The sequence below is a fragment of the Meleagris gallopavo genome, chromosome 2 (genome assembly GCF_905368555.1).
Source record: "Meleagris gallopavo chromosome 2, MGAL_WU_HG_1.1, whole genome shotgun sequence".
Taxonomy (NCBI): Eukaryota; Metazoa; Chordata; class Aves; order Galliformes; family Phasianidae; genus Meleagris; species Meleagris gallopavo.
The window spans coordinates 42574008-42586728 of record NC_139405.1 but is presented as its reverse complement, the minus strand read 5'-3'; the positions used below and the strand labels follow the sequence as shown (position 1 = coordinate 42586728).

The window sequence follows — 12721 nt, the reverse complement described above, 5'->3', positions numbered from 1 at the left end:
CCATGACCTCTATCTACTAGAGAAAAAACACCATCTGAGACACCGAGGCTGAAGCCACACGTAGTGACTGCCAGGCTAACATACAAGCATAATAACTTATGTTAGAGAATACACAATTGACAAATACTACTAATCTTTTTTTTTTTTTTTTTTACGTTGGGAGGACTAATTTTAATATCTATTTTTTCTGTAGGAATAATTACTCTTCAGTTCAGCTAACCCCAGAGAATTTCAAAGTAAATTATGAAAGTGGAGGTCTCACCTCTTGGTGACTAAGATGGAAGGCTTCTTTGCCCCAGTGACGATAAAGCTCCAGGATACCAATCAGATCACCAATTGCAGTGACAATTGGTAAACAAAGAACAGATTGGATACGAGTCCCTGATTCAAGTCCAGTACCTTTGGGAAATCGCTCATCCTAGAAAATGTAAACATAATCTGATAAAACATAAACATTGTAACATTCATATGAAATATACATTGGTATTTTTCTCCTCTTCTTGACTGATCAAATCTGCTTGAAAATATGATTACTGATAAAATTCACTAAAAATTCTAACTCTCAGCATAATTGAAATTCGGGTTTAAGACACATACTAATGAAATTCGACAAAAAAATCTAATCTTCTCAGCAGTAACTTGTATACACAAATAAATACATTGATGCAAATTCAGAATTAGTTGTGGTGTTAGGTTCAGCTTCAGGTTTACTTTCATAATATATTTTCTATAATCTGACAGGTAGGAAAACCAGCACTTCATTGCTAATCCCAGTCTAGATTAAGAAAAAAAACAAAACAAATAAAGCTATAATCCTCAATTGACTCATGATGAAAAACACATTTTTCTTAAAAAATTATGCATGACAGTAGTCCTTCTCCTTCCCTTGTTTATGCATCCTGAATAAGTCTCTGCAAAATTTGTAAGAATAAATGTTAAAAATAGCCTACTAGCTGCTATAAAAGGCCCAAATGAATAACTTTTGCTTGAAGTGGGAAATACCCAAAGCATCATAACTTTATGAGCTGAGGTGGGAAAATTCACAAAGAGAAACTACCTGGATGTTATTGTCAGTGAGGCAGTATCTAACCAGCCTGAAGTACGCTAGACACATTTGATTCCACACCAGTTCTTTCACATGTGTTTCCTACCAGATATTCACTGCAAATTCTGTGTAGAAAAACTCCCACTTCCTCAACCCAATAACACTGTGGCTGGGGACCCCTCATTTCTCAAAACAAGTAAGCTCTACCATAATTATCAAAATGACAATTGATTTGAATGACTATGAACAAATAACAGCCTCACACAACCTCAAAGGCAAAGAAGACTGGGAAGCACCTATATGTCTTCCACAAAAGAGGTCTGATGAGTTTGTGTGAGTCCAAAATTCACAGGAAGGCAAATAATGTATAGCCTTGGCAGAGGTTCATAACTTGGAACTTCACAGTGAAAGCGAGTTAACCTTTTCCTATTGGCACAACATGTTACATAATTGCCACGCTCATCCAAAACAAAAAAAAAAAAAAAAAAGTCTGGATTTCTGTTAATAATCTGACTGTAAACCAGCAAAAAGTTCAAAACTCATCCTTAATAACTCCCCTGAATTTTATCAGGGATGCAAAATCAAAATATTCAACCTTCACAGACAAGCCCATTATTACATTAATTGGAAATTACCTGTAACATCTTTGGCCCCATATCTTAAAGAATGAAAAAACCTAGCAGCATGTAAACACTTCATAGTCCAGGTAAGTACCAATTGCTACTACAGAGAAAGCAGCTTCTGCTTTTTTGTGTGTTTGTTTCTGTTTAAAGTGTTCTCTCATGCAGTATAAATTAACTGCTTGTTTGGTGCAATTGTAGGCTAGGGAACTAAGCTTTTCAAAACATGGAAAAGGACAGACATACAGATTGCCAGAAATCATCACAATATCTCATGAGGAACACCTGAATCCTTTTTTTTTTTTTTTTTTTTAAAAAAAAAGCAGGAATTTTGCTATCAGTTACATTAATGTGCCTTTAATGTAACTCTACTGATAATGTAAACATTCTGGCTTTACATTAATGTAAGTAGAGATCAAAATCCTGTCTAACAATCAGAATTCTGATTGACATTCTTGTCAGTATGAGTGAAGTGCTATAATTAAATCAGACTTTGATTGACTATGTGGAAGTCTATTTGTTTGGGACTGGCACAACAGAGTATTTCAAGACCAGGAGGACGTGTTTTGACTGATGTGTTTATTTATCTTTCTAAGTGACTATGATACCATTACTTCCATTAATTGACAACAAAAATATGTTACAACACACACACAAAAAAATACTTCAGAAATGAATTGGATGTTCTGAATTTACTAGATCAAACTAATCCAAACTTAAACTTATTTTCTTGGTAGCAAGACAGATGTAAATTATATCATTATACATTCAGCTCAATACACCTCAGCATCAAAATACTCATTCTAAGAATAAGTTACATTCTTCTCATTAAAAAGAGGAAACTTTTTACCCCCAGAATATCTTCTACTAACAACGTTTTTCTGGATCTGGCTACATAAGCAGATACTGTAGTGCCATGTGCAATGGGCCCTGCAGGAATGAGCCGTGGTTGTCCTTCTTTAGCTCCTGGTGGCGTAAATACACACAGACTCTAGTTACAAGGAAAAAGAAAAAAATGCAATTAGAGAGTATGGCTACATTTACTGAGTGTATACATATGTGTGTGTGTGTGCGTGTGTGTGTGTGTATGTATGTATGATACGTAACATGATAGGATTTAATAAAGTAGATAACAGAGGAAAACAGTTTTTGTGCTTTTGACAATGGAAAGTACTTGGATAAGCTCCACATAATTTTTTCATATTCTTCGGAAATCCCACTCTAAATTTACCATTCAGATAGTGAAAAACTCTTCTGCCAAAGTCAGTCATCATTTATATTAGTGTTGAATTGTGTTTGCATTGAATGTCCTACATGGAGTCACAGAAAAATATTTCCTTATATAAGGTTTCTTTCTAGGATATAGACTATTATTTATTTCAATAGAAAATGTTCAGAAAGTACATATAATTTTAAAATTATCACAAAACTAAGCAGTCTGTTAGTGACAGCTGTTATTAAAGTCACAAAACCACTCACAAAAAAAAAAAACAAAACAAAAAACAAAAAACAAAAACAAAAAACAAAACAAAACAAAACAAAAAAAAAACACCTCCAGTGAATCCAATGAAATCGGGAGAAAGACTTCATTTTGCAGGTAAAAAGTTCCATCTTCTGTTTCATTTTTCTATGCCTAACTCTTCACAACTACCAGTTAATTTGGCCTGTAGTACTGCAGTGTAGCAGACACTCTTGAAGGTTTAAAGCAGTTATCATTGTCACATCCTTTTGAGTATAACAGAATCCTTTAAACAAAGATGCTTAGGCACATGAGGAATAAGAGACATGGCAAAGGTTACAGAGTGTTACAGCAGTAGGGCTTGAATCTAAATTTTCCAAAGGGGTGTTTTCTTCCACAAGAATAGGCTAAGTGTTTTCCATCCACTTCTTCATTTGCTACTAATGCAATACAAATGGAAATTAAATTACTTTAACAATAGAAAATAAAGCTGCCACACATAGTATTTTAGCTCTGAAGTTTTAGCATACTTTTATTTCATACTTCTCATGTAGTTAAAAAGAAAGATTTTTTTTTTTCATTGAGTAGCTCTACTGAACATGATTGAAAATGCTCTATTTTGATGGTTTCCATTAAGGTAGGAAATCTTGAACTTTTCTGTTTATACTGAAGCCAAAATTCAAGCTTATTCTTACAATCTATTTCCACTCATAGCTTCATTAAAGAGTGGCTTTTAACAGTCCTCATGTAAATACCATTCTGGCTGGCAAATCCCGCTGTTGCTACTACTAAGAAGTAATGTTTTGAACATGCATCCTCCCATAGGAAAGAGACCATTTCATATGGAGACCATTTCATATATGCTGATTAAAAGAGTTTTGCAGAAGTAATTCCAATTCTGCCTCTTACAGGAAAAACAAAACAAAACAAAACAAACAAACAAACACCTGTAAAGTGTCAGAGATAAAACCTCTTCCATCTTCCAAGTATCTAATGAGTTCTACAAGGCTGCTAATTATGGTGATGGACTTCTCTCCTGTCTTTAAATGTAGTTAGACAAGAGGGCACTGGAAGAGGACGCTAACACCAGAAGTTTTCCATTCAATGTCTGAAATGCAGAGCACACAGGGTACTTCCTTTCATTCTGTGATGTCACAAATTGTTCCAATTGGGTTCAAAAATCTTCAAAATGATTCTTTTCCTTCTAGTTTAATCTCTTAATTCATTTAAAGTCTTCATAAACAAAAATCTGTTCTTGTTTTTGACTGATGCTGCAGTGTATAAAAAGTGACTTTTTCTAGTGCAAGAAACTCTAGTCATCGTTTGTGATCTCTGTAGTAGTTTCTAAAAATTAAATTTCATTAGTTTCAGTTGAAGACAATCTTCTGATGGAAATTAAATATATTTTTAGTTATAGACCTTAAAAAAAGGATAATTATACTGTTACTAGCCATAAACTTGATATCACTTGGAATTTTAACTTGTTTCTGAGGCTGTTTTCTGTCTTCTTCAATCAGAACCAACTTCAATTAGTTTTATGACGGTAGTATTTTATAAAATGATTATATATTAGATAGTGCACAAGATTCTTAAAACAAACAGGCAAAACACAAAAAAATCCAAAACAAATGACAATTAGAAAGAAAGTTCAACTACTGAACACAGACAAATGTGTTCAGTATCCTTTTATATTTCATGGGCATTTCTGGTGTATGCAATACATTATCATCTCTATTTTAAATGCTAACATATTAAGTCTTCCAGTCTACAAACAATGTATAACAGCATATACTGTAACCTGTTCATGAAGGATATTAACAGTGTTCTCAATTGCAAGTAAAATACAGCAAACGTGGCTTTCAGAAATGTAACAAAACTAGTATATAATCAATTAGACACAACATCATGGCCCTTAACGCTCTTTCCCTAATCCCATGTTTCCCAAACTGCTCAGTTTTTCTTCTTTCTAAAAGTACTTCTTATAACTAAGAACTAATCAGAAACTGATCTTACTAAAATATTTTTACAGCAAAGACATCTCGATAAGTTCCAGGTTTTATGAACAGAATGAGGGTTAAAGTACATACACCATAAGCATTTCATTAACAAACTGCTTTGGAGGTAAGGGCAACTTCCACAATGAGTTTTGCGGATAAAACTGGCCCTGAAAATGCTTAATGGAAAGTGATTTAATATTGAATTGACATTAAGTGAAAGCCGTAATACTACAGCATTACTATATGGCATGATGCTTGGGAAAAAATAAAACACACATTGTAGAGAGAGGGGCATTAAACAAGTTGACATTAAGTGTGCATTATGGTATTTGCAGCTCACATCTCTTTTTCTTCAGTGATAGTAACAGGTTTTTGCTCTTGGTAAAGGATGTGACAGTCTACACATACAAAACCACACAGTTTAATGCTGAATGTACTTGCAAGCAAGTATTAAGGCTTTTCCTTCAGGACAATTTTTTGCAGAAGCAAAACTTACTGCAATAAGAAATAATGACAAACAAACAAACCAATCAAAATTAATTTGGAAGGCATTCACAATCAAAAAGCTTGTATTTGCAAACTAGCTAAACTGATATAGTAACCAAATCATACCATGATAAGATGTTAGAGGTGTAAGCAAATGTTTAACAGCAGAAATGCAGCAATTCTACTGTTCATGAAGTACACAAGGGAAAGAAAAAAAAAAAGTGGCAATTACCTCAATTTTTATGAAAACTTCTTATTTTCTTCTATAAAGCTAACAGTTTACTTGAGAAAAGGTTTCCATTTTTAAACCATATAATATATAAATATATTGGGAAAAGACATAAATGTTAGAAAATTGTACTTACATGCTGCAGAAGAACTACTATTTGTTTTTATTTTTACAGTTTGCATCCTTTTAAATGCTGTTAGCTTTCTAACTACATTTCATTTCTGGTAACTCTCCAATTGTTCCTTTAGTGAGAAGCATAAAACTAACATGTGAAAAGTTACAGTAGTTCACTGACACAGAAAACTAAGGGACTCACACCTCTCCTCCAACCGCTCTACTTTAAGGTATGGTCAGCAAGCATCGTTCTGAAAGATGTTTGTTCAAACAGCTCTCAGAAGACATCCAAGAATGAGGATACCTGAGCTTTCAGAAGCAACACACTGTAATGCTTCAGTACAGACACAACTGGGGAAGCTCACTAATGTCAACTCAAGCCACCTACTTTTTGCTCTATATACCATAATGATAGAGATGATTTTCCTCCTTTCTGTTATCTTCACCACTCAACTTTCTTTCCTTCAGATTAAACAATGCCAGTTCTTTCTGACCATTCTTCCTGCACACTTTTGGAATCTCTCCAGTTCCTCCATTTTTTAAATAAAGTGCAGCACTTAAACAAAACATATTATTCCACTTGAGACCACAAACAACGTACAAAGGTATGGGAACAATGCTTCCCATGAAGACTAGATTTCTGCTGCTGCTACCTAGCAGTGCCTCTTTTGCAAAAGCAATGATACTGCTGACTCATGTTTAGCCTCAAGTTCTCTGCAACTCCCAGCATCTTTCTCAAAGTCACTCTACACAAGGCCAGTGTCTTTAGACCAGTTTCTCATGATCATTAGGAATTCTAATACTTCCCTACAAACGTATCTGCAGATCTTCCCAATTTCATGCCATATGTAAATTTAATGAGCTCATATTCTCTGTGCATCCATGCTTTAATGAATATATTGAGCAAAACCAGATTCTAGGATAAATCCTGGATAATTTGTAAAAAATGGAGGTTGAAGGCCCTGCCTCTGGCAGGGGGGTTGAAACTTGATGATCCTTAGGGTACATTCCAACCCTATTCTATGATTCTATGAAAACGCCCCTGCACTGTGATAGGGAGCCACAAATAACTAGCCTTTGTATAGATTTACATTCTACCTAAGGTATTTTTATCATGACCATTTTACCATTCTGTCCACCTGAATAGTACATGAATGCAAAATTAAACTGTAAAACTGTAATTCATCAACAGCTTTTCCTCTCTGGCACATAAGAAAGGAACAGATTTCTTCCACTAAAAAGATTACATGATGACAGAAGTAACTCAAGGACAGAGATTATAGTTTTCTGAATTGCCTGGCATCTAAAAGAGTTTCACCTAGAAATATATTTAAGACTCAAATTTCAGAGATGTCTACACATTTAAAGTAATGTACATCAGGTTGGCATAAAACTTGAGACAGCAATGAATGAGTAGATGCTTTTTACTTGATTCTTAGTAATTCACCTCATAAATTCACTAGGTGGCACTGCACATCAAGCAGCAGCAATTTTCAGTATCAACAGAAATTGTAGACTAGCTTAATATTATACACCCTGAAGCACAGAGTGTTTGCGCACATATTTGTGGCCTCGCATAATTTCTTACAACAAAGCTACCAGAAACTCCTATCTGAAGCAAGGTTGATCTGCTTGTCAGCACAATTTTCAGTTTCAGGAGCTAAGCAGCACTCCTAAGATTTAGTGAAAGCTACTTTAAGCGTACACCTTTCAAATTTGAAAAGTTTTGCATACGAATCAACAGGATCATGAGGTGAACTCCTCATACAAATAATGACTATAAACAAGAATCTGAATCATCTGAAGAATGAGATAACAATACAATAGAAACTCTTTGTTAAGTACTTTAGAAAGAGATAGACATTAGTTTACAGGCTTCAATCCATGCACAACTTGTATGGTACTTAGGCACATCATCAAATACTACAAATTTTAATAAATCCTTTTAGGCATGTTTAAAGATGATATTTAATTAAGGTCATAACACGAGAATTATGAACTGTATTTTCAACCCCATAAGAAACAAAACAAAAAACTGTAACTAAGTAATGTCCTTTCTTTAAGAGTTGTGGAACATTCCTGCTTGATGTAGAAGTGTTTCCAGTCTCCTAGTATATCTCATTTGCAAATGAATCTTGTCCACTTTAAGACTGCTTTATTTGCATAAGCGCACTAAGTCACGGACAAAGACAATTTCTTAAGAGTACATCTACATTGCACAATGTAATACAGAGAAAGTTCAAGAACCAGAAGTCACTAGTGAGCATAGTTCTGTTTAGATCCCTTTCCTACAATGATGAAGCTATACTGCTTCTAGAACCTGTGTATTTTGCACTACATTCAGCTGGATGTATATAACAAAACAGATTTTGAAACACGGTGATTTTATGGGTGAGAAAGGAGTTGGACATGTGAATGGTACTAACCTCCTTGAGGGCAATCATTTAAAAAGAAGAATCGTATAATCAGCAATCATCTGTACCATTAGCAGAATCATACTATCCCCTAGAATGCATAAGTAATTAGAACAAACAGAAAGTCACCGATACTACTGAACTCGTCATGCTGGTGACCAACTCTAAGTAATACCTGCATAATTAAATGCACTCTAATGAGTAATTGGTGCAGCACCTTCCATTTCAAGTAAATTCACCCAGCTAAAGACCCCAAAGGCATTCGGTCCAACTCATCACCCAGAAATTTCCATGTCTGTTGTTACCTGACTCAGGGTACTTTTCCATATCTTTCAACAGAGAGAAAGAAAACAAAGCTATACTGAAAATTTTGCATGTGCATGCATTTTAACAAACTCCTCAAAGTCCTGTTGAATTCTGCAGGGTGCTTTCAACACCTGCAATGAGACACCCTGTCCTGTTAAACAGTAAAGGAACCCTTTCTAAAACGTCTAAAAAGGCAAATGTATCACCTTCGCAAAACGAAAATGCCAAGCTTATCTTCACATTGAACAAGCGCTTTCAGCTCTAATACACTAAGTTAGGGAAGTGCTGTCCACAACAAAAATCACACCAGGAAAGGTTTACAATGAATACTTAATAAATCACAATACAAGCAAACAAAACAATAATTAAATAAGAGTTACAATGACAGGGCAATTATCTTCTTATTTCGCCATGAAGAAGTAACAGCACACGCTATGCAGTAATTATCAGTTTGCTTTCATTCTGTAAAAGCCTAGAATTTCTGTGAAAGGAAGTTAACTTTCATCTTAATGAAACTCACTATATAATCTACGTTAAATGTAGTTATGCAAAACTCGTATTGCAAGAATGTTCCTTAGCTGAGATTAAAATGTCAAAATTATTGAGGATGGATTTCTTTAGACAGGCACCAATGTAGCCTTACGTATTTACAGTGAGAGCTGAAATTATGTAGATTTAATGCTTTAGCTCCAGATTTGATCCCAAGTTTCCCTACCAAATAGTGAGAACAAATATCACTAAATCTTACAAATCACTTATGTGAATGTTGGTATTTACTTATTATCAAGGTTCCTCCATTCTGACACGAACTTCTCCAAATACCTCATTCCCAGAAATCAATTTTTTTTTTTTTTTGAAAGCATGGTGAAAATAACTGTTACATCAAGTCTACAAGTAGATATACATATATTTTCTAAGAAAAAAAAAAAAAAATTGAATTTGAGAAATTTAAATCTCAAATCAAGCATCAAAAATTTAAGCAACCATTTCCCACCATGTATCCATTAGTGTCCACAAGTAGCTTTAATTTGTCTACACTAATTACAGATTTTATAACTTTCTAAATAAAATAATTAACTTCATCTTAAAGAATCAGTCCTTTTCTGCCATTTAGACTACGCAGAATCCTTTTGTTCTCATTTAGCAAAGACTTATTAAATAAACTGCCAGTAAATGCCAGTACTTGCTGACTGATGGTTAATCTCTTTGACATATCCTTTAAATTAAATATTCAAGAGACTAAGATAAGCAAATGACAACTTCTTACACAAAGTAGCCTAATATATAACTGTTCAGTTACATACTACAAGCATGGATCTGGCCCTAAGCCCACTAATGTGAATGGAAAATCTCACGCTAACATCAAAGAACTTAGGATAAGTCCCCTTAATAACTACATGAGGGACATTCCATTTTGGGAGATGTAGTTACATAGCAGTGGTTAATATATTCAATGTATTTTTTCAGAGGTTGGAACTTCTTAACTTTTTGCAGAAAAGACTTATACTGGGAGGCAGATACATTCAACTGTTTGATAGGCTATCAAGAAAAAAAAAAGAGGAGGGAGAAGGAGATGAGAAGAAAAGCAGAAGGTCTGAAAGCAGCCAGGTCCTCAAAGTATGTGAAGATTGGGGAGGAACCTCAGTTATGCCATACGAACCTAATACAAAAAAAACTCACTGTAAAAGGTCTCAAGCTGTAAAGTCAATTTACTATTATCTTTTACAAAGTGCTTAGAGAGATGAACCTCTTGCTCAGCTGGCACACTACTACCCCAGAAAATGTTCAGATCTGTGCATTCAGAACTGATGACTACAATTCTTTCAAGTTCCTGCTATCTGCAGCAAGCAGAATGTATTTGATGACAGTTTCCATCACCTCCCACTCATGAAAGCAAACACCGGCACCAACAAATGAGAACAAAACATTGCATTCAAAAGGATGACATCACTTAAATTATGTCTCTTAGTGAAAAAGTTATTAAAAATGTGTGTTATTTACATACTTACTGAATTCAGAGAAAAGCAATTTATAAATAATAAATTTGGTTACCTTTGTCACATTAAATAAACATTGAAAGAAAAATATGCAAAATCCATTTCCATTTTTCTTTTTGCTTAAATTCATGTACGGGCCTTCCTTCACCTCCTTCAAATCAGACGGTTGTTTTGAACAAATCAAAAAATATTCTCAGGCAAGGCTCAAATCACCTGCAGGTTTCTACATCTTCATGTTTTTTTATTATTTCAAAAATGGCATTATTTCCCTTTTTTTTAGTGCATTTATTTCACAGTGAGCAAAGAAAATTGGCTAATGAACTACACAAAAATAAACTAGCTGTGTAATGTAAGGAAACAAAAAACAACAAGAAAAATGTTTTCCTCTCTAATAATTTTCACTTAGAAAAGTATAATTTGTTTCTTGAACAAATGAGAGATTAAACATTTCTGACAAATTGTGGATTTTTAAGTTGATGGAGTTCAATGAAGTATAAACTGCATTTCTAGCAGTTATCAGAAGAACTGATACCATTTCAAATAAAACAGAAAGATGTCTGGATGGAAAGAACAGGTTATATTAAGAGCAAATTCATATTATGTTCTATGTTTGTTAAAGATAATAATGGAGCCAAATCACAAGCTAAATTTCTACAGACAGAGTAACAACATTAGCATTATACTAACATAGCATTCTACTGCCAAATATTGAGGGGAGGGGAGGAATAAAAGTGCCAAGACACTACATGTGGGAAACTGGGAAACACTACCACCATGTTAAATAAACTTTCATTTCGCAGGAAAAATAAATAAATAATGAAGAGCTAACATTCACCACTTAGGCAATATTTCCTGCTAAATGAGGTAAATATAAAATCAAAATATCATTGTAAAACTGGAAAATGCGCTTGTAACTGTGCAGAAAAACAGTATGTAAATCCAGAATACTTACATTATTGCATTCTCCCAAGAAATATAGTGCAAATCCATCAGCTTTCGTAGCTGCCAAAATAATAATAAAATAAATAAATTTACTCAGAGTGGGAATCAAACTTATAGAAGTTCTCTAAAGTGAAACCACAGATTCAGCTCTATTTAGGACAACGATAAACATTTCTAAATGTGAAAGTCCATCACCATGTCCTTTGAAAATTCCAAGACTTTCAAAATTAGAGGTACAGAACGATATTTATTTTCACCACTGCAATGTACTATGTTCTAAAAGATTATTAGAAACAACAATAGATCATACTCTTATTCTAAGGCCTAATGCATATAAGTTCAAATTGGTTCATACAACAGTATAGAAATAAAATAAGAACATACATTTATAATATGATCATGCAGATAAGATTACAATTTCCATGAGGAAAACAAATAGTTTGGAGATGGTAAACTATTTTTGTCTTTGCCTTAAGACAGAAAAGTATGGGAAAATAAAATGCTACAAATACTGCCATAAAAATGTGTTTCATAACAAACTGTTTCTATTTTCTGCACCTGTCCCATTCCAAAAACAGTGACACACCAGAATTTTTGTACTTGCCTGAGTTTTGCTAGATTCACATTGCTGTATGAAACAGGGTAAAGTTGAATTCCTTAATCTTTAAAAAATTGAAAGTCAACGAACTATTATAAGTTACAGCTGATATGAAAACTATGAATCAGAAGAGAGTATAGGAGGCCAGTGTTTTTTACCCTGTTTTACACAGTAGACACAATACTTAGAGTCTAAGTAACCTTTCTTTTCAACAGCTAATAACCATTCTACCCAGTAAATGTAGCTATCTGATATCCTACTTTAATGAATGAACACGAGAATCTGTTGAATACATTTCATGGGAGCAATTATACTTCTGTATCATCAAAGCAGTTGGATTTCTGCATTTCTTTGACAGAAGGAAAAAAAATCTACTCCATTGTTACTTGCTTATTGTCAACTGTGTGACATCTGAGAATTCATGACATGGTGGTTTGGATTCAAATTTTAAATTCCTCAGCTGCAGCATATAAGCATATTAAGCAATGTACTAAAAAACCACTGTAGAGGAAAT

At 33.9% G+C, this 12721-nt stretch overlaps 1 protein-coding gene across 2 annotated transcripts in view; it reads right to left on the bottom strand.

Annotated features, from left to right (window-relative positions):
* PDE10A (phosphodiesterase 10A) overlaps positions 1-12721 on the bottom strand; it is a 161500-nt gene that overhangs the window by 38010 nt on the left and 110769 nt on the right. For both annotated transcript variants that reach the window (XM_085219878.1, XM_085219877.1), the window contains exons 5-7: positions 11620-11669; positions 2516-2656; positions 263-418 (exon numbers count right to left, since the gene is read on the bottom strand). In XM_085219878.1, coding sequence (XP_085076004.1) covers positions 263-418; positions 2516-2656; positions 11620-11669 — 347 coding nt within the window. The remainder of the gene's footprint in view (positions 1-262; positions 419-2515; positions 2657-11619; positions 11670-12721) is intronic.